General features: G+C 41.4%; 1 protein-coding gene across 3 annotated transcripts in view; it reads left to right on the forward strand.

Moving 5' to 3' along the window:
* The first annotated feature begins 1,574 nt into the window (after positions 1-1,574).
* Positions 1,575-22,468, forward strand: part of ITGA6 (integrin subunit alpha 6) — a 43,919-nt gene continuing 23,025 nt past the window's right edge. For 2 of the 3 annotated variants that reach the window (XM_054069901.1, XM_054069902.1), the window contains exons 1-3: positions 1,576-1,808; positions 20,907-21,034; positions 21,465-21,544. In XM_054069901.1, coding sequence (XP_053925876.1) covers positions 1,648-1,808; positions 20,907-21,034; positions 21,465-21,544 — 369 coding nt within the window. In that variant the 5' untranslated portion in view covers positions 1,576-1,647. Of the gene's footprint in view, positions 1,809-20,906; positions 21,035-21,464; positions 21,545-22,468 lie in introns of all 3 variants that reach the window. The other variant, XM_054069903.1, reaches the window with a different exon arrangement.

The following is a 22,468-nucleotide window of genomic DNA, read 5'->3' on the forward strand; positions in this document are numbered from 1 at the left end:
ACAATTCTGGTGCCTTTTCTCTCCACTTTTGATCAAGGGTGTTTTGTATTTCAGCCAAAGGCTTGTCTATATCCTGGAATGATTACTCTGGAAAAACTAGCCTGGATTAACTCCATGGGAGTATCAACATGTTTGAGTGCTCTTTTCTCGCTCTTTTTCTGGAATCTCTTGTGTGAGAAGAGAAGGTTCTCTTCCTATCTTGGATATCGGTTGAAAAGAACAGAGTATTGTCATTCTGCTCGGCACTTGTGAGGTTTTAAAACTTTGTATCCATTTCCCTAAACCACAGCACTAAACCAATTCTGTTACAGACTGAAACCTCCCTTGCAAGTATCCTTTTGGGAGTCAGGGGTGAAAGCATAAGATGAAATGATTCGGATCCAAACCCACACATTGCTTTCAAATAATTAGAAGGTAAGGGTTAGAAATTCTCAGATCCTTTCAGAGATATGAAGTGCTGGAGGAATGAAGTATGAAGTCGACTTGTATGAATTTTTGATTGTCTTTGTGGTGTCTTAAGATTCTGCTCAAGAGATAAAAAACCCAGTGCTCGGTCCTTTTCCTTCCATTCCCTCTTTTCTCTTTTCCTCCCCTCCCTCCCTTTTCTCTTTCTCTCTCCCCTTTTTGCTTCTTTCTCTCTCCCTTTTTTGCTTCTTTCTCTCTCCCCTTTTTTGCTTCTTTCTCTCTCCCCTTTTTTGCTTCTTTCTCTCTCCCCTTTTTTGCTTCTTTCTCTCTCCCCTTTTTTGCTTCTTTCTCTCTCCCCTTTTTTGCTTCTTTCTCTCTCCCCTTTTTTGCTTCTTTCTCTCTCCCCTTTTTTGCTTCTTTCTCTCTCCCCTTTTTTGCTTCTCTCCCCTTTTTTTGCTTCTCTCTCCCCTTTTTTTGCTTCTCTCTCTCCCCCTTTTTTGCTTCTCTCTCTCCCCTTTTTTTGCTTCTTTCTCTCCCCCTTTTTGCTTCTTTCTCTCCCCCCTCATTTTTCCTTCTTTCTCTCCCCCCTCATTTTTTCCTTCTTTCTCTCCCCCCTCATTTTTTCCTTCTTTCTCTCCCCCCTCATTTTTTCCTTCTTTCTCTCCCCCTTCTTTTACTTCTTTCTCTCCCCCCACTTTTGCTTCTCTCTCCCCCTTTTTGCTTCTTTCTCTCCCCCCTCATTTTTTCCTTCTTTCTCTCCCCCCTCATTTTTTCCTTCTTTCTCTCCCCCCTCATTTTTTCCTTCTTTCTCTCCCCCCTCATTTTTTCCTTCTTTCTCTCCCCCTTCTTTTACTTCTTTCTCTCCCCCCACTTTTGCTTCTCTCTCCCCCTTTTTGCTTCTTTCTCTCTCCCCTTTTTTGCTTCTTTCCCTCTCCCCCTTTTTGCTTCTTTCTCTCCCCCCTTTTTTTGCTTCTTTCTCTTTTCCTTCCCTCCTTTTCCCTTCTTTCCCCCCTCCTTCTTTTCCCTTCTTTCCCCCGCTCCTTTTCCCCCCCGCCCCCTCTCCCGCACCCCGCACTGTGGGGGGGGCCGCCGCCCGCCCCGCGCGGCACCTGCCGGGGTTGCTCGGTCCGCTCTGCCCGCCCCACCTGCGGCCGCGCCCCCCGTTCCGGGCGCGCGGGGCGGGGCGGGCGGCGGCGCGCAGGCAGCGCGGGGAGCGGCGGTTCCCGCGGGCGGCACGGGCAGATGGCGGCCGCGCTCCTCCTCTACCTGCCCCTCCTGCCGGGGATCGCCCGCGCCTTCAACCTGGACGCCGACAACGCGATCGCCCGGCGCGGGGAGCCGGGCAGCCTCTTCGGCTTCTCGCTGGCCATGCACCGCCAGCTGCACCCGCAGGAGCGGCGGCTGTGAGTGCGACCGCGGGGACGGGGCGGCGAGGTGGATACCGGGGAGGGGGCGGTGGAGAGCTGGGAGCTCCTTGCGGGGAATCGAGGAGGCGAAGCAAGGCTCTTTTGTACGGCCTCGGGCTCCCCGCTCCTTCTGATCGTATCTGCGCGGTTCCCGACCCCGCCCTGCCCGGCGGTGCTGGATGGAGCGTGGCTGGTGTCGGGTATTGGTGTTAAATACGCGGCCCTGCCCCAAACAGAGTTAGAGAATGTTTTGGAAGGGGCCCTAAAGATCATCCCCATCCCTGGAGGTGTGCAGGGCCGGGTTGGATGGGGCTTTGAGCAGCCTGATCTGGTGGGAGGTGACCCTGTCCATGGAGGGGGGTTGGAACGGGATGATCTTTAAGGTCCTTTCCAACCCAAACTATTCTATGATTCTGTCATCATCCCGTTCCAACTCCCCTCTATGGGCAGGGTCACCTCCCAGCAGGCCAGGCTGCTCAAAGCCCCATCCAACCCGGCCCTGCACACCTCCAGGGATGGGGCAGCCACAACCTCCCTGGGCAGCCTGTGCCAGTGCCTCACCACCCTCATGGTGAAGAAATTCTCCTTATGTCTAGTCTAAATCTGCCCCTCTCCAGCTTATAGCCATTGCCCCATGTCCTAGTTTAAACTAATTAAAACTAATACTTAATACTAAGTTTTAATTGAAGGGAAAAGGTGCCCATAATCTGAATGGAGTTAATGCGGGAAGGAAGCTGGAAAGAAGCTGTATCCCTCTTAAAGTTAGGTGGTAAACTTACTGAAAAGTCCTGTGGGCCCATTTTGGTCATGCTTATGTTCTGTGTGATTTCATAGAAATTACGGCATGTGAAAGAGCATAAATCAAATACCCATGATCCAGCTTCTGTCTAGTAACGAGTATCCTGAAGGGTGAAATACAAATCTGTGAGCTCCTTTTCAGATGCCTTTATCTTATGTTTTGACAGGTTTACTTTTAGTTTTCCTGAGAAAGCAATTCCTGAAGCTTGTTAGTTTCCCATTGTATTGTCAGTACTGGCAGAATGAGTGTGTCGGGATGTGCAGACAAAAGGCCAATTACTGACAACTCAGTAGAAGCACAAGAGTGGTCACAGTATTCAAGCTAGTCTGTAATATTTGGCTGAAATGCTTCAGAGATGATTAGCATGAAAGTTCTGTATTGTATGTATAGTTAAGTGCTTCCTCGGGCAATCCAGCTCTGGGGACAGAGCACAGCCAGATGCTATCTGCCTTGACATGGCTTTCTGAATCCAGGCTTTCATGAGAAGCAAGAGTCTGACAGAGAAAGCCAGACTAGAGAAAATGCCTTCTACGATGATGTGTAATTCTGAGTATGAGACATCTTGGTCATTTTTAAAATCTATTCATGAGTTTTAGCATAAAGAATTTGGGTCCTAGCCTGGGTAGCTACTGGCTGGTACTCTTGGAATGAAGCCTTTCACGTCACACAGGCATGTTATAGTAATTTTGAGCATTTCTACATCTGTAAGAGGGTGTGTGGCTGTAAGAGAAGTATACATTAAACATGGCAAACTGTAGCTATCTTTTGGAGGGACAGAGATGTGTTTAACTCACTTTTTGTAAGTTCTGTCTCATTAAACAGATGGGAATTTTGGTGGGGAAACGTGAAATGAAGCCTTCCATGTTAGGCTGCATATTTATACCAGATAAAAATGTGTGAAGTTGAACTAATACTGAACAGTTTGTGTGGCCTGTTCCACAAAAACCGCATGCAGTTTCTAAATAACTGGACTCTTTGTAGGTGGAACAAATGGTGTCTGCTGTCCGGATACTTGGTGAAGGTAGACAGTTATGGGAATGGGGGTCATACTGAGGTCTCCTATTAAGAAACAAGTATGCCCAATGCCTGTACACTGTCGATTATAACAGCAGGAATTTTAGTAGTTCTCAGTAGCAGTGCAGTACCTCTGCATTCCCAACTGCATTTTGATCTGTGCCTCTCTCTGCTGCAAAAATGGTTTTAGGTGCAGCTATCCCTTAGATAGAAGTATTTATTTTACCCCTTCTTCTCAAGCAGACGCTGATTTCAAAGCTCACTTACAGTTTGAGTTTGGAGGCTGTTAAGTAGTTTTCAAAAATACACAAAGCGTGCTTCCGTCCCTGGAACTTAATTAAAAGTGACACTTAGGTTCTCATCCAGCAGGGACACCCATTCCAAAAAAAACCCCTGCCAACTCCAGCACCACCTTGTCCATCTAGTTTTACAAAATTAGGAACAGGTTGTAACAGACATGCAAGATAATCAGTCCTTGAAAAAACAAGCAAATGAGAGAAGGTGAAATACATTAATTCTGTTCAAGGGCTGGTTTAGTCTGTGGCCTGGAGCAAGGCTTCGTAAAATAAACTAAATGATGTGCAGTTTTTCTCTTGCCTCACTTAAGTGGGCTTTGAGTGAAATGGTTCCCTTTTCCTCACACCAGATAATTCATTGTTTAGTATTATGAAAATCCTCTGTGAAGGTGAGAGTGGAGAATGCCTAGGAAGTGTGACAAATAAAGTTACAGCTGAAATAGCCTTTAATTAAACACAGTGTTTGCTTTTGATCACCTTTTTTGTTAGTCACAGGATACTGTGGATTGTATGTTAGCTTTGAATAGCCATCTTTTTATTTATTACTGTTAGCTACTAGTGCCATGTTTGCTGATGAGGAATTACTTAACTCCGAATGGTCTGAGTATTGAATATAAGTTTATGGACTGGTAACAGGATCTCATGTCTTTGTGAATATCTTTGGGTGAGAAAAGTTGGAAGGTTTGTCAGTTGGAGAGGAGAAAAACGTCATTAATTCACAGTGACTGAAATTGGACTGCTAATGGCATGTGGGTGTGAAAGACAGCCAAATGCAATCTTAATGTGGATTTCTGTGTACGATTCTGGTTCATTATCAAGCACAGAGAACCACCTAGCAGAAAAGGCTAATGGAGCTCTAAGAGAGCTGGGCTCGTTGCCCTGTGTGAGGTTTTTCTGTTTTTAATCCGTCAGTATGATGAAAATAAGGGAGTTCTGATTCTGTGAGGGAGTGGTGGCACAACAGCAGCACATTTCATCTGCAGACTAGAAGAAGGTTTGTAACATGGAGGGGCCTGAGACACAGGGGTAGCATAGCTACAGGAGTAATGTAATGTGGTTAAAGTTTAAGCAGGCCTGTGAATGGAGAATGAGTGTATCTAACATCTGTAAATGGTGAATACGTGTGCTATATTTATATTAGCTACTACCTGTTATAAATATGTTACTATTATAGTAACAACTGCCTATATAGTGAGTGTAGTCACATGTGTGATTTTATATATATAGAATATATATAAAAATTATATGTATGTATATTACGTGTAAGATATCCAGCAGGTCCATTCCAGTCCTTTTTTGGTTGGAATTCACAATGATTTAGGCAAACATCTTCAATCAGAACACAAGCCTCAAGAATACTTAAATGTGTGTATAGCTTTGCTTGCAAATAATTCTGATACTATTTTGAGTAGAAGTATGGAGCTGAATTCACGTAGGCTTCTTGTTATTGTTTAAGACAACCAAGTATGTGTTTGTAGCAATCAACATTCAAGAACATCTCATCAGCTGAAAACCTGTGTGGTTCAAAGCTGTGGACGGGTACTTTATGTCAAGACTGCACTGACCGTGAGCAGCCATAAAGTCCTAAAAGTTGCAATATCTTGCTGAAATTTTTACTTGTGACAGGTTTTGCTGATGCTGTGTATCTCTACTGTGAGCTGTTGTATTAATGCATAACAAAGTTGCCTTTGGTCAGCAAGGCTGCTGACATTGCTGTACTGCTGCAGTGCATCCTCAGTGGCATTTAGCCAGTGCTTCTGTGTTGGCTGAGGGCTTATGCTTGTAGACACTTTGCTCCGGCAACAAAAGAGCTGGATTATGCTGGTCTGCAGTGGAAAATGGCAGTTTCCACTTGCAGAGGTGGTGCAGTGCAATTCAGGCTTCAGGAGGACGGTAGTAACAGTGCATGTTGATAACTTCAGGATTTAAATGCTTTGATAATGCTGGTCTTAAGTCAGTTGAAAAAAATATTAATTTTCCTTGGTGTTTTTTTTTTAAAGACTGTCCTTACTATCTTATTGCACTGTTATGTTTTTCTTGAGTGTCTCTCTGTTTTTGTCTATTCAAGCTGTTCTTGGATAACCTACTTAGCATGCTTGATTACTTTCTTAATTTTGTGGTAGTAAAGGAGTTCATCCATGTTAGAGATAGATGTCCTGTGGCAAAGGCCAGGATCAAATGAAGTTGGGAAGGAGGAGGGAGGAGTTGTTTAAGATTTTTTGTGTAGTGGTAAGGGATTTTTAAAAAGAAGGTCCATCATACTAGTATAATGGGTGAGATAAGTTAGAGGATAAATTTGCATTGCATAAGGGGAAAGAATGTGGAAATCCAACAGGTGTGAAGTCAAACTGTAGAATGCAAGCTTTTTCCCCAGTGTGAAGTTTGAGTTGTGCTATGGGTTGTCTGGGCAGAGACACAGCTGACAGGTTTATAGGTTACATATGCAGAAGAGCAGAGGCTGTCATATAATTGTCACTATCTGACTCTCATTCTTGCAGGTCGAAAGGAAGAGGTCAACATCTTTTTTGCATCTCCTCCTGCTTTATTTTCCTCAAAGAAAAAGGAAAGAATCATGCACTCACTCCTGAAGAACTTTATTGAGGCAAGAAGGGTGAAATAGTTCATTGAACTGATATGCACTAGGAAGCTGCACTAGTGTAATCACTTCCGTCGATGTAGATAAAGAGCAGACCCTGCAAGGCACTAGTGAAGTCACAGGTCATACAGCAAAAATGTACTTCTACTAGCACACTTTAACTCAGGTGGCTCTAAAAAGGCTCTGTCAGGAAATGCTAGAGTGCAGTCCTTTGTTGGCAGCTGTGTGAGCTCACAGGTTCAGCTTTTCTGCAGTGTTAACTGGTGTGGCAGACGTTAGTACCATAAAGCTAGCCTTCCCATGTGGTAAGTGGCAAACCTCTTATCCCAGCCCTCCGTCCCCTTGAGAAACTTGTTTTTCAAGAGGTCATATACTTTTCAGATAACTTTTTTTTTTCCCCATGGTTATCTGTAAGTGCATATGAATCTTGGGTAATGCTGCGGTAGATGTGTTATTTTTCTTACCTGGTCTTATTAAGAATTAACAAAGTTAATTGCTGTGCTAGTGGAAGCCTTCCATGAGCAAGGACTGTGGCATGTGCATTTTGTCAGCAGTGATGATAAATAATCTTGTATGTAGACTCCGGATCTGAGAGACAGCCTAGGCTATCAGCTTCAATTACAGCTCATAAAATTGTTATGCTCTTACTGGAAGATGCTTGTACCCAATACAGCTCCTTAGTGTCATAGCTTTTTATTTTTCCTTATGCTGAGCCTGGTCAATAAATTGGCCTCTAATGTAAGTGGTGCTGTGTCTTTGGTGGGATTGCTAGGGCATGACATTTACGGGGGAGAGCTGATGACAGGTTTAGAAGCACTTTGGCTTATTTTTAAATGTCTCAATAGATTTGAGTGGAAATTCACTCTTTAGGCTGTGTGTTTGGAGGGAGAAGAGTGTTCTGTAAGCTGTTATTCTGTGTAAAACACGGACCTGCCAAGCCTTTCCAAGAGCATTAAAATATAAGTGATGGCTCAATTAACTAAAATTGCTTTAAGTTACTCTGGTCCAAGTCTGTTTGTCCCTTTCCAGGAGGACAGAATTTATACCAGGTAGTTCTTATTAAATAATATTAGAATATAAGTCAGCCCTGATGAACACAGCAAATGCTAGCCCAGTGAGCTCTATTGCGTTTTAGGCATCTCAAAGTATTAGGCATGAGTCAGAAACATGTCAGAAACTTCATCTTGCATCCTCTAAAGCTTACAGGGTTAAAATAGTCTAAGTGGAACAAAATAACACAATGCAGGCAAGGACAGACCCCATGAGCTGCAGAAAGAGAGGGAGGTGGAGTATCGATCAAGATGTAGGGGTGTAGAGTGAACTATTCAAGTATCTGAAGTACATAGCATGTACAAAATAAGGTCTGCTTTCTGTGTGCTGCTCTGTTCCAGAATAGCAGAATTTGGGACAGACCTGCCAGGAGCCCTTCTGCAACAGAGATATTAAAGGGAGCGCTGTTTTGTTATGTATGAGCTGGTCGTAAAATTCAGAGGTTTTATTCGAGGACATAGTTTTCCTTTGGTTTCTGTTTCCAAATTTTCTGAGGTCTTGATAGCAGTAAAGAGATTTCAAACAGGTGTGCACAGAGAGGTGAGATGTACTGGTAGTGTTGGGCACAGATGTGCAGCTGTGTCAGTTTTTACCAGGAGACATGGTAGAATTCACTGTATCAGTTTCTTTCTTGTGCTGGCTGCTTGACAGTGAGTAATACTCTTGAAGCTGGCATATACTTTAAGAGTGAAACATAAGTCAACCCTACCATCGAGTATGGATCGTTCTTCATCATAGAATCATAGAATGGTTTGGGTTGGAAAGGACCTTAAAGATCATCTAGTTCCAACCCCACTGCCACGGGCAGGGACACCTCCCACAGTACTGCCTTATCTAATGTTAAAAATGCCATTCATCTGTGTAGAGAGCCGTAATTAATCCCCCCCTTTTTTTTTTATAAAAGTGTCTTGTACCATGGCAAGAAAGAATAATCTGTATTCTGTCTTCTTCAGAAATACTGGCTAACCCCATCAGTCTGCAACTGGACTATTTGATGGATTGATCTGTAACTGTATAAGACATGTAAATCTTTGTAGTGTCACTGTCACATTAACAGTTTTTATTGAATTAAAGACTATTTATTTAAGTTTCTGAGAAGTCTCTTTACTTCTGACTGCCTTTTAATAGATATTTTGCAATTGTGTAGGCTCTTCCATCCAAAAATCTCAATGGAATTTATACTGGTACTATTTCTGTAAAATTGGAATGAAGAGGAGCACAAAATCATTGTTACGATGCTTGCTGAGTTGAGTGCAATTTTCTGTGCAGTATATGTTACTAATGCTGCTAGTGTTAAGTTTTTCTTTGGTATTTAGAAATTATGCAAAGGCAAGACATGTAGATTGGCTTCTCATAAACATTTTTTCTTAAAGGATAACAAGCAGAGAAGAATGTGTTACTGATCTAATTTGTTGCTGTCTGGATTCGCCACAAAATAGAACAGAACATTTCCCAGATTAGTAGCTTGGGTTGCCTGGCACGTTACAGCAGTAAATTGCATGGGCCATTCTTTTCTCCTCTGTTAAACTCTATCCAAAACCCTTTCTGTATGTGCCAAAGCAACTGTCAGTTTCGAAAGGAATGCAATCTGGTAAGTTTTTCATGGGCGATACCTCATTCGTTTCAGAAGAGCTGTTGTTGAAATGTTTCAGAACCAGCTTGGGGCTGGATGAATCGTTCAGGCCGTAACTATAAAAATGCCAAACTTTGGGGGGACAGTCTGTGGAAAGGACGAGATAGAGATTAGGCCAGCTAGCAAATGACTGTTGAAAAGCAAGTAAGCAAAAATCTGTATTATTGAATGAGCAGATTTTGGGCTGTACTGTGAAATGTTAGCTAGAAAATTAATAGCTCATAGTGGTATTTAGCAAGGGTAGATGCAGTAAAAGGCACAGGAATGTTTGAGGGAAGAAGTATACAAAATGGTCTGGAAAACGTTAAATCATTTATTGTAATTGGGTATTGTTGATTGAGAGATATATAAGCAAGTTGCCACTTTGAAGGTAATGGCGGAAGAATATAGCCTAGAAAAGCTAATGTGAATGTGTGTGTGTGTGTGTGAGAAAATCTCACTTCCATTTGTAAGGGAATTATTCAGTATATTAAAAATAAGTGAACTGAACCACAGGTTAATAAAGTTTTCTTCCCAATTTCAGTGTCACAGGTACTGTTTTCTTGGTAAGGTGCACTTTCCTTGAGTTTCAGGTATGGAGTGTATCACATGTTCTACGACTGTTTTGAGAATTTGTTAGCTATTGCTTTGGAAAAGAGAATTAAAGTTATGTTGGTTTACTTTAAAGAGCAGGCCAGATGTTTATTCTTATGAAGTACCAGAGATTAGTTTGTGTATCAAAGTAATAGTAAGAGGCAAGAAGTACTGGTTCTTGCATTGTGATTTTTGGAGCATTTTCTAGTATGGACTTGACTGGTTTTGGCTCTGTTGGACCATTGGCTGTTCTTGTTTCCTCTTACAGAACTGCATCTAAAAATATATAATTCCCTAGTATTGATTTCCTTTAAGCAGTTGTTCTAATGTGTGGGAGAACGTTTTGGCTGTTCGGAAGAGAGAAAATGTGCAGGCAAAGAACAGAAGCGAGAAGGGTTCATGAGATGCTCCCTGTCTAGGTGCTATCTACGGCATAAAAATGTATTGAGTACGGTTCCTACACTGGATTTCACTTTCAGTTCCTGAGCTTCTAGGTTACTTTTCAGCTGTATTCTTCTTTGTATTTGTTTGCTGTTTTCAAGCAGTTTAGAGATCTTTGAGAAACAAGGAACAGCAAATAGGGAATGCTCAGCATTGTTGTTAATTGAGTTTCCTGATAGTGTCTGTAGGAATTACAGGCTGCGTGTTGTTTCCTTTTCTCTGAAGGTGAAAAAGACAGTTTTTCAAATGGACGTAACGGGCTTACCTTCTACCTGCTTCAGTGGGCATTGATACCCTCCTCAAAAGTAGATCCATAAAATATAACTTTTTAAGAAACAAAGGAAAACAAGATTGCAGATATACTGGGAATGGCTCGCTTCTGTAATACCCGAGGTTGTTTGCTCAGCAGCACATGCATGGGTCAAAGGTCTGAAGGAAATGCATGTTTATCCTGGAAGTGCTCAGAAGTGGCAACCAGCTGTTGTGATAGCAGGCCCATTATTTTTATTTGTAGGTGAATTTTCTGCTTCCTTCTTTTCACATTAGTCTTGTATGGGAGTTTTAAAGATAGATTAGCCTTGTTGCACTTTGCCTTCCATGCTGAGTAGTGGTTAGATCTGCTGGCTCTTAGACCTTAGACTCTATCAGAGTGTGTGAAAAGGGATCATGGCTTGTGTTAAATTTTCCATGTTTGTTTAGTGTGAAACAAACCTTAAGTGAAAGTCATGTTATTTTCTTGGCCAAAGATGCTAAAATAAATTTGGTATATTTTTTTTCTGATGTAGCCATCTCTTGTAGCTGCTACTAAAAATGTGGCATTGTTTGATACATGTTGTTGTTCGATAATTATGAAGTGTGGCCCCAGAATATTACTTGAAGAGGTAGGCTTCCTCTGTCTTCTAAGTGAAGCTATATTCCTGCATATAGTGGAAGAATGCTTTGTTGACGGGTCAGATCCAGTCATAGTAATAGCTGCAATTCTGTTTGCACAACTTGCAGCTTACAGGAAAACAGCATGTTAAGAATACTTGAAAACAGATAATTTATTCCAGGTTCTGCTTAAATGAGAAGGTGGGGAGTGGTGAAAGATGGAAAAAAAAAAAGTATGTATGAAGGGAGGCAAGTGAAAATTAAGCGTGTGTGCATGCGGAGGGGGAGCAGAACATAGCAGAAGAGAATGCAGTGGGTTTCTTGGTGTAGTCTCAAATACAAGCTACTTTGCAAACAGAAAAATCTTGTTCTTGGATTTTCTAAGCTGAATTTGTACATTCCTACTCACAGTAAAACATAATTGCTGCTTCTTCCACAAATATGTATATGGAGAAGTTTTTCTTGTGGATATATGATTTATTTATTTGGATCCATTTGATTAGTGTTTCAGTATGGAACATAAAAAAGGGCTCCTTAAGTGTCCCTTCAGCCATGTACATTTGTACATCTTGGTTGTCCTGTGAAAATACTTTATTGGAGTGATGTTCTTCCCAGTGGTCTGAATGCCTGTGCTTTCGGTTAATTTGAAGGAGTGGGGAGACTCCGTGTCAGCACATGTACTCAGTGATACATCTGCTTTTGCAATTAAGTTCATGGCTTGAAGAAAAGCCTTACTCAAACTGTGGATCCTGTTATATGCATTTATCCGAGGGCTATGATGGTTTTAAGGCTGAAGGCATAAATTGAAATCTGTATTTTAATGTTGCTGTTAAAATGTGTGTTTGCTGTACTTGTTCTTGGAAACATTTATTAAGGATTATGTATTGGGATGTTACGTAATGCCTTTCCTACACATGCAGAGCTCTTTAGCCTGCTCCTGCAGGGTACATCTCTGGTGCCATGGGTCAGTAGCTGGGAGTGCACAGCTTAGCTCGAGGTGCTGCTGTTAGACTATTGTGGGTGAGCTTCCCACTGGGGCTCTGGTTGGTATGGCTTAGCTGAATGTGAACTACTTTGGTTAAGACAGTGAGTCTGCTGAAGTTGCATATTACCATTTCTGTGGTTGTATATCTAGTATAAGAGATTTGTACCTGTCTTGGGATTTCCCCCTACAATTCAGAAGGAGAGGATGGTAAGTCTGGAAGAGAAGGAGCAGTAGATGTTTCATAACTTGCGTGTATGTACAGGTAAAGGAACCACAGCTTGAGTTAGCTTGTGGAGCAGTTGCTTTTCAAATACTGCAAGGCTGTGGGATTAGTAGCTGTAGTGTGTTATATTGCCCTTTGATTCTTGTGTGAAATGTCTTTTCCTCTTATGGTGCTTCTTTCCTGCCTCTTAATGGTTTAATTATGGTCATAAATGAAACTGATGTACTTCATTCAGTGAAGGAAATAGAGGAATGACATTTCAACCCAAATATTTGTCCTGCACTGTATTAAAGCTCCTGCAGGTTTTTCTGAAGTGGCTTTTGACGTGTTGATGAACAGTACGAGCCTGTTAGGGTTGTTGCCTTTCTAACGAGCAGTGCCTTCAAATACTGACTGGGAGCACTGCGCTTTCAGATGGCTTTTTGGGTGAAAAAAAAAAGGGGGGGATCTGAGAAGCTGTTTCCACATTTTGATTAGTTCCATGTTAGTTTTCTAACACATGTACCTGGTACATGATGTGATACCCCTTTCAGTTTTCATGAAGTTTAAAGGGAGATGCTGTGTGTAGGGGGTACAAAGACAAGCCCTGCAGATACAGAGCAGTATAGATCTGTACTCAGGTTTTCTGTGGCATGGATGGCCAGCAGCCCAGGTGCAGGAGACAGTAATTCCCGGTTTCCATCATGCACTTGCTTATTTGAGCCTGTCCACAAAATGTTGCTCAAAGTGCTAACTGACCACTTTATATAGTGATGGCAGCTGCCAGCCTGTCTTACCGTAGGAGCTGGGGCAGCGCTGGCGAGGCAATGGGCCAGGCCCTGCTGTGTGGCATGAGAGTGAGATCGCGGTGTGTGGGTGGCAGGGACATACAAGGCACTCTTTCTGTGCTTGTAGGTAGCTGGGGCTGCGGGGTCACCCTTGTTTTAGTGCAGCCTTCCTTGCGTGCTTGTCCTGCTGCTGTTGGGACCTGTGCCTTAGTGCACCATTGCTGCCCGCACTGGAGACCAGCGGGGTTGTGCCCAGCTGCCTGCGGTGGGATTTGCACAGCTTCAGTGAACCTGTGCAGACAAAAGGTGGCTGTGGGCAGGGCCTGGAAATGCTAGAGCCTCTGCTCTGAGGTTTACTCCTTGAAAAGGTGCGCTTGTCACTGCTGGAGTTAAACCCCATGTGTTTTAAGAGGATTTCATGTAGTAACAGGCACTGCTGTGTTCTAAGTGTGATTCTTTAATGTTATTTCTTTCATAAGTTTATCATAGATTTAGTTATAAAAGATACATGTTTTACGGTATCACTTCATGGTTGGGTCTGTTCCTGGTGTGGGTGACGTTCATTCTTTTAAATCTGAAGGAAGCTTGTAAGGGAGAAATGAAAACCGTAGGTATTATACCGGTTTCCCTTGATATTTGACAATATGAAAAATGAGAGGTATCTCCTTGTTAGAGCCAGAGAGGGATGTTTGTAATGGAAAACTGTATTTTGAACTGTATTTATGACTTCACAGTAGACCATACCATTTCTTGTATGAAAAATGCTTTCAACGAATGAAAATGAGATCTGCAAAACGTATTTCAAATCTATACTTTCTGGACTCTGGATTGTGAGGGGAAAGGGTTTATGTTTTCAACGTGACTTTCAGAAAGTCAATAATAAGTGGCATTTCCAGAGCAGCAGATATCTTTGTAGATCCAGTTTTGTTTTGTAGTAGCTTGCCCCAGTCCTTATGCTGCTTCTGGCTTCTTGTCCCAGCCTACCATAATCTGCTTCCTAAAAAAGGCTGAATGAATAAAATGAAAATCCCAGTCCTTCAAGTGCCAAGCCTCCAGGCAACAGAGTTTAATCGTGTAGTTGGTCGTGACTTTGCACTGGCAGTTGGAAAAATGCTACTTGCAAGTTACAGATTAGGAGAATCACTGTCCACTTAAAGTAGCTGTTAATAACAGACTGGCAGTGATAGGTATCTCTGTAAAAAGTATCACAAACAAGTTCACTGCTGACATAGTTACTGGCTGTATTTTGCTGGGAGAGGGTTGTTTTGGAGAGGCCCAGTCCCATGGTTCAGCTCCGGTTCCCATTAGCAGCCCAAGGTTATGGAGGGATGTTCTCTCTGCACTGATTAGTCTGTGGTGCTCCTGTCCCATGACTTGTTTCTGTTGTGAGAAATCAAATCCAGGCATAAAGCAGAGGTGGTGCCACCAGTATTCAAACACAGCATCTGTGCCATTGACTGGCTTTAGTTATGTTGGAATATTATGGGGGTTAAGATACTCCCATCCTTCCCTTCGTCAAATTGAAAAGCTGTTGAATCCAAGCCAGTGCAGAGGCTGAAAAGACAGCTCTAGTGGAGGGCTGTAGGTGGCTACAAGAAGATCAGTGGTGTCTGCGTGGAGGTTTTAAACATTTGATAGACAAATAGTGTCTGTGACTAATTTAAATATCAGTTAGTAGTAGTTACTCTAATTTCTTCATTTTGTTCAATTTAGTGAAACTCTTTGCAAGCAGGTACTAGGAGTGTGAGAGGAAAATGATGTAGGAGTCTGTCTGTCTAGTCAGGCAGGGATGGAAGAAGTTTCATAGTGTTTGGCTTATTACTTTCCAAATTTGTCCCCCTTGTGGGTAAGGAGTCTGTCGGAAAACACGATGAAGTGCAAAGTCTGCAGCAGTAGCATTATTATCTGAGAACAGCAATCTTAAATTGGACCTTTGTGCTCATGGAGGTTGCACAATTGGAAATCACTTACACCACTGACTATTGTATTCTGCCTATATGTGGCAATGGCTAATGCTTTGTTACCCGGGAAACACTTTCAGTGATTTCTCCTCCAGTCTGTTAAAGCTCAGAGCTGGCACTATTGAAGTGTTGCTTTTTAGAGAAACGGTGGCAGAGACGTGGTGCCTTGTTTGGGGTAGAAGACACCATAGGAAAGGGAAGAATTTAAAGAATGAAGAAAGCTTGGGGAGATAGCAGAGTATCTGTGCTCAGTGCAGACTGTAGTGGTTTTTGTATTTGTTTAAATAAAAATGTAATTTATTCAATGGAAGCCTCTTTTGATGGAACAAGATTTGCTTTCAAAAATGTTGAAGATCTTCTCCATCCTTTGACTTGATTTCTTTGGAGTAAATGTTTATTCCAAAACAGAACTAATGAATGGCTGATAGTTTTTCTCCTCTGAAGTATGTTGTGAAAACCGTATGTTGTCCTTGGACAGTTTCAGGCTATAAGTGAGGAAAAGAATTTCACCTCGGAGTGAAGGAATACTTCCAGGAGCTTGGAGGTTTTCAGGATTTCTTTTGATATGTTTTTTTCATCTTAACTGCAACTTTTCTTTTGGAAGCAAGCAGGGCAGTTTCATGAGCAATATTGGAGGGAACTCAGATAGCTGTGAGCAGAAACCACTCCCAGTTCTCACTGGTCTTTTTTTATTATCCAAGAAGGAGCCACAGCCACTTACTAAACTTCTAAAGATCACCAGCAAAAGCAGGGAGGGATTTAAAATCTGCACCCTGCTGCTCAGTATTTTGTATTATCTGCTAAAATGGAAAGCTATTTCTGGTGTATTTTGCTTTGGATAACTTGTAGGGGCTACTTCTGATTAAATTATATTGCAGCCTTTCTTCTTGACGTTCACCTGACAGTTCCTGCTGAATACTGGTCAGCAGCAGTGGACAAACTGAGACCTGGTTCCTGCCTAACTGGGGTCAGTGAGCTCCAACCTCCTCTCACTTCTTGGAAATGTATAGATTTATAAAGACAATTATCCAAAGGTCTGGTACAGATCTAGAACAAGTCAGTAAGATGTCCTGATTCCTTTTCTGAGGCTTCAGTAGTACTCAGTGTACCTGATGAAAGTTTTTTTTGCCTCATCTGTCCCGTTAGGGTGCCATGTAATCTTACAGTGAGGTAGGGTGAATGTAGCTGTGCCCTAGCGTGACGCAAAGGGATGTGGTGCTACACTGGTCCCTCTCTAGAGAGCGGGGCTTGTGCCTTTCCCTGTTGTATGTCGTGGCTGCACCTGGCACATGCAGGTACAGCTGGGGTCACCGGTGTCTGCGCAATGCAGGCACCATACACCTGAGCCAAAATAGCATCTCAGTGAGGTCAACTAGCAGGCATTACATGCCAGTCCTGGAGCTCTTAATCCTATAGGATTATCTCATGTTTGGCCATGAGTCCAGGAGTGTAAGGGAGTAAATTTGTCCCTGGAAGCCAGCAGATGTTCATAATTGGCAGTGGGACTTACGTTATTATTGAGTATCTCCAAGAAGTAATTAAGAGAAAACAATAATTAATATAATTCTAACCAGTAGAGCAACAGGAGTGATTTATTTGGTTTGAAAGTTGAATTTTAGCTTAAAATTGGAAGGCACATGTTATAATTATGGACTATAACTGGAGCTAAAGAGCATTGTAGCTTTGTGCCAGGGTATGAGAGAATTCTGATTTTTTTTTCTTTTCCAATATTGTCACTTGATAGACGCTTCTTTTAGTTTATAGAAATGTAATGAACTATTAATAGAAGTGCATTTAATACCTTTGCAGTCTGATTTGCTCAGGGGAAACCTGATCACTTTATAGGATATATTTAAGCAAGATGAATGGGGAAAATCAGAATTCAAGTAGTATGAAGCATCTCTGTAATTTACATAAGGAATCATAATTTTTTTTTCTGTCTGACTTTTAGCTCATGGTAGACATGAGGTACTAAGTAGTCATAACTAAAATCATAAAAAGCTAAGGCTCCCACAGGAGCTGATGCTCAGACGTGTTTATGTTCAGTGTGTTGTATGGTTGAGCTTCTGTTCTCTGCATAGTAATAAGAACTTGCCATGGGGTAGAAAAATCAGTAAAATGCTCACATGTTGAAATCATTGGGGTTTTTGTCTTTGACTCTGCAATTTTGACAGTTGGGGTGTTACTTTGGTATGCAGATATGGATTCTGGAGCTTGACTTTGGGCGTTCAGACTTGAGTTGGAAGCAGTCACTGTAGCCCTGGTACACCTTCAGGGAGAAGTCCAAGTGAATAAAATGAATCATACTGTGATCATGGGCGGACAGAAATGTAGAACTTGTTTTTGTCAGTGTTGGTTTGCAGAAGAAGTTCTTTGGTTTTGATCTTGGTGTCTCATCTGATGTAAGGAGATAGTGATAGCTAGGAGAGCACCTCCTCACTACCCCCCCTTACATCTTTCCTTTTGCAGAAGGAGGTTTTGGTTGTTACTGGGAAAACTAAAATGGAACATGCATAGCTGTAGGAAAAAACTACCCCTTTTTGGCATAATGAGCTCAAACTTGATTAAAATTCTTCTATTAAAGCACAGCTGAATAAGTAGCCATACAGTAATGACTGGAATGTGTCCTTGGTCTGGAAGGACCCTGCTGAGCACGTAGCACAGCTCAGTGTACAGGCTGATTCATTCGGACTGCTGTGGTCATACTTAAATTCACACTGGTGCAGGGCCCGTGTCATGCTTCCTTAGTTTCATGCATGCTTCTTCTTTTAAGTGAACTAATTTGGCCTCTATTATAGAATTCTGATTTTCAGATATACCTTTTGAACAGTAGGTTTGCTGATCACAAGTCACAATGTGCTTGACAATGGATTTTTATGCTTTGCTTGATTTATTAGGCCAAAGACTAGATGCATGTCTGTCTTATACTCCTAATAATGTTGATAATCCTAATAATCTTTAGTAACCTTTCTTAGTAACCTGTTTTGCAGAACCTCCAAGTGTAGGACTAGGGTTCTCTACTGCGGTCTTTGGGGCAAATAAGTAGTAAGGAAGTGTGAAGGAGTCATGCCACTTTTTAATGTCTCTGGCTGCTACTTGAAAAATGCATTTCACTATTTGCCATAGTATTTATCTGAACTGATCTAATCCTTTGCAAGTGTCTGTTCATACTGTGTGAAACTGTTGAACTGTGTTTTACTTGCAGTGATGTATCTAACAGGATTCAAGATTTTTGTGTTTGATGGGCCTTGAAGACTGGTCAGTCACAAGATTCCTAACACAAGCTCTTTGAAGTCTGGAGAGTTTTAAATAAGTCTGCTTTGAAATGCTTTCTTTGCAGTGGAAAATAACTTATGCAAAATTTGGACAGGGGATATGTGCACTGGGAAGAACCTAAGGTTGCTTGTTTCCTTTGAGATCATATTGGATTAATTTTTTTTTTTTTAAGGAAGGCTGGACAATTGTGTTGTCTGTTGATCTCTGTTTGAGATGTTACTGAACGTTTGGGGCATCTTATGTCAGGTGGCACATCTTTCCACTTGTCTTCTGTTGGCTATGCTATTTATTCCCTGATGCCTCTGGCTGAATTGTCATCAAGACTGTGGTCACATCATGATATATTGCAGAAGGTACCGTTTAGCAAGGGAGAGGATAAAGTCTAGCTAGCCTATGGAAAAGAAGAGAGTTGTAATTTTCTTGATCTAGCACCACTACTGTTAGAATTGTGCAGATGGGTAAATTAAACCAAATTTAGTATTTCAATTCCAGCAGCTTTTATTGTGTTCACAGTGTTGAAACAAAAGGTTTCTGATCAAATATATCTTAAGTGAAATTCAGTATATCATTTTACCCCCAAGCTTTGAATGAAAGAGCAGAAATAATAAAAATTTCTATACATTGGGAAATCAGTGCCTCTGCTTTCATAAAGTTATAGTTGTTAATGTTAATTAATTAAAAAAAAATCTCATTTGTCTTTCCCTACATATAATAACAGAACTGAGGAAAAAATATCAATTCCCACGTAGGAACAGCTCAGAAACAGATGCTTTGCAAAAGAGTTACTCTAAGAGATTAGAGTTAAATGCACTGCTGCCAAAATTAGAAAATGGAGCTATTATTGGACCTTCTAAAAGCGTGGTTGTTTAGATTACACACTCTTGTGATGACTGCTATGTTTCTGAAAAACACTTTGAAAAAGATGCCAGACACATGGTGAAAAGAAGGAAACACTTTAAACCAAAACCAACCCACGCTGTGTGTCCTGATTTCATACATGTCAGTCAAAAGCAAATGTTTTACCTGAAGGTTTCACTATTCGGGGAGTTACTGTGATGAGGGTAAATTATGGATTGTGGGAGAATTTATTTCTATAAAAGTAGTGAGAATTTGGCTGTTTAAAACAGAAAATTACACCATTATTGTGAAAAAAGTGTTTGCTCATAATTACATCAGTTCCATTTTGTGTCTCATTATTTTATTTACATTGAAAGAATGCTTTCTTAATAACAAAATTTGTATATTGATAGTAACTGATTCAGTGTTAATGATTATATATGAATAAAAGTGACTGTTGTTTGTTGTAAGAAAAGCATTCTGAGGGTACAGCAGTGTGCCTTGTCCCATTGCTGCTATAAAGCACGCAGAAAAGCTTTACTATTGAGTGAAATTTTAACTGAAGCTTTAAAGAGACAGTCCTCTTTGAGCCTTGTGGATCCAACTGTAGTACCAGCTTTGCTGTCATCAAGAGAGCATGTCATGTCAGATTTCTTCTCTCAAATGTTTTGTACTAGGGTCAGGAAGCACGTGGAGTCTGGTTCAACATCCATCCATCCATCATACCTGCTGTGTTGTACCTGTCCACACACTGGTGTCTCCTCATTTTTTCATCTGAGCATGATGTTTCTTGTTTCTTCCATAACCTATTGCATACTGATCATGAGTAGTTTCAGTTAGCTGCTTGAGAGGCAGCTGTGCTTTGCGTGCCTGTGACACTTGAAAGAAACATAGTGTAAGAGTTTTTTTGAATGAAACCCCTTACTTTGCAAGTAGCTATGGCTGCTGGTCATATTGCAGTAGTACTCATGGGGGACAGTTGATACAGGAAAAAAAATTGCTTTATTCAGTTTTTAAAACAAGAACCTTTGCATTTGGTTACCAGAACAGTCTCCAATGAGAGCTCATTAGAGTGGCCTTTTGTGGGAGAAGTAAGTCCTTTGTGGGAATGGTGTGTTCTTGGTGAAGATTTGTTGGAGAAAACATGTTCAGCTTCAAAATGGAGTGGAGAGGGAGAGTGTATGTTTGCACAGAGCCTGGAACAGTTCAGTGAACACTTGCTTGGGCTAGGAGTGATCTCGCTTTGCTTCATGGGTTGCAGCTATCAGGGTGCTCCTAAATTCAGCTGAACAGTAGCACAGGACTGGTGTAAAACTAGAAGACAGCCTGAAAGCACTTGTGTTCACTGTTTTAGGGGTTTGTGGTCATTTTAGTAATGATACTTTTCCTATCCTTACCAACAATTTCTAGTAAGGCAAAACCAGTCCCACTTGACTCTGAGATAGAAGGATGGTTTCTGCAAAACTGCCAGACATCTGCTTTTTAAAAATGTTTTATCAACCACTCTCAGTGAGCATTGCAACAATAATAGCAGTGATAACAAGATGTTTACTGGTTTGCAGGTCAAATAATTACAGAACTATTACTGCTTTATAGTCCATCCCTTTTTATTCATCTTGTAAGGAACAGTGCTGTGATGTAGCTTTTCATCCACCTTCAAATGTCTGTACGTCAAACCTCTATCAACATGATGAAAGCACTTCCTGATTCTGTTGCTTTCCTCTCCTAATATTTTCCTTACCCATCTCTTGAAATTATTTCTCTTTCCCTGCAGATTGCTGGTTGGAGCTCCTCGGGAAAAGGCCTTTCCAGCCCAGCAAGCCAACAGAACAGGAGGGTTGTACAGCTGTGACATTGCATCTCCAAGTACACGCTGCACACGTGTCGTATTTGATGAGGAGAGTAAGTTCTTCAGCGCTTTTGTTTTGGATTGAAACAGTTATCTCTTTTTCTTATTTGATGTGGTCCTTTGTAGAGGCAGTGTATTGCACAGTTGCTTCTATGGATTTATGCGTAACTTTTTTTTGCATCAGAATAGGTTGTGGCTTAATTTCTGAGATAGCATGAGCTGTTTACATCTTAGTCAATTTGAATGCTCTTACTTGTTTGTCAGTTGATGTGACATAATGTGCTACAAGTTCCGTGGATGTTGTCAGTGATACAATGTACAGACACTGCCACCTGCAGACTGTCTCATGTACTGAATGAAGTGCCTGTCCTGAGAGCGACTGGGGAAAAAAACGAAAAGGAAAAGGGGGCGGGGGGGAAGGGGGTGGGTGTGGCCGGAATGGTTAACCCTTAATATTTGAAGCTGTATTCTGATACTCTGCAGCGGACCCGAGGATAGAGAGTAAAGAAGATCAATGGATGGGTGTAACTGTCCAAAGTCAGGGGCCAGGAGGAAATGTGGTGGTAAGTCTGAAGGACTAACTTAAAATAAGATTTTGGCTACATGGTGAACGTTCAGAATGGTCTTCATCTCTATGCAGCTTTCAGAAAGGTAACTTTCCTAGGTTTACTCCTGTAATTTTTTTTTTTTTGCAAGTAAGGACTGAAATGTTTCATAGTGAAGTAAGGCACTCGAGATTGTAGAAGTTTTAAAATATTTTTCTAAATGTGAGTTAGCCTTTCTTTATTACCTTTGTAAGAGTCTAAGGTGGACAGTTCATTATTAGGGTGTCCACTTATTTTTTGTGATATATACATTGTTTCTTTTAAATACCACAGGCTACAGGTAGGGAAAAGTAGTGTGAGAAGATTGTAAAAGTAGCAGGCTATCCATCAGCTTGTTTTCCAAGATCATCAGCCTCACTTTAACTTTCATTAGGGACTTTGGCTGAATTGCTTCTATGAGTTAATGTGGTCACTGCACTGCAGTAGGACTACTAGCTATTCTTTATTTTATACAATACAGAGATACTCTTTATTTTATGCAATACATAGAGAAAAAGCTTTCAGGAGTTACCAGAGAATGTTACTTTAATCTCTTTCTCAGTTAAATAAGCCTCTCGTGGTGCTGCAGGATACCAGCTGCATCATAAAATAAGTGTGGGGTGAAGCTTCCCCATCTAATTATATTCTTGCAGGTTAATGTCACTGCTTCCAAAACTGGAGACAGGCAGCTTCAGGGTGTGACTCTGGACTTACTTAATGATATAGAGGCAGTAATCTGCCTCAGAACCCAGAGTGGGGAAGAGCAGATGGAAAGAGTCCTTCTCATTGAATAATTAATCATCAGCTAATGCTGCCTTGTATTTTCTGAGAAGGAACTTTCTTGGTGAGTGGTAAGTGGGAAATGCACTTTTTAGATAGCGTGTGAGCAGTCTGAAGGTGACT

This window comes from Cuculus canorus, chromosome 6, assembly GCF_017976375.1.
Source record: "Cuculus canorus isolate bCucCan1 chromosome 6, bCucCan1.pri, whole genome shotgun sequence".
NCBI classification, from domain to species: domain Eukaryota; kingdom Metazoa; phylum Chordata; class Aves; order Cuculiformes; family Cuculidae; genus Cuculus; species Cuculus canorus.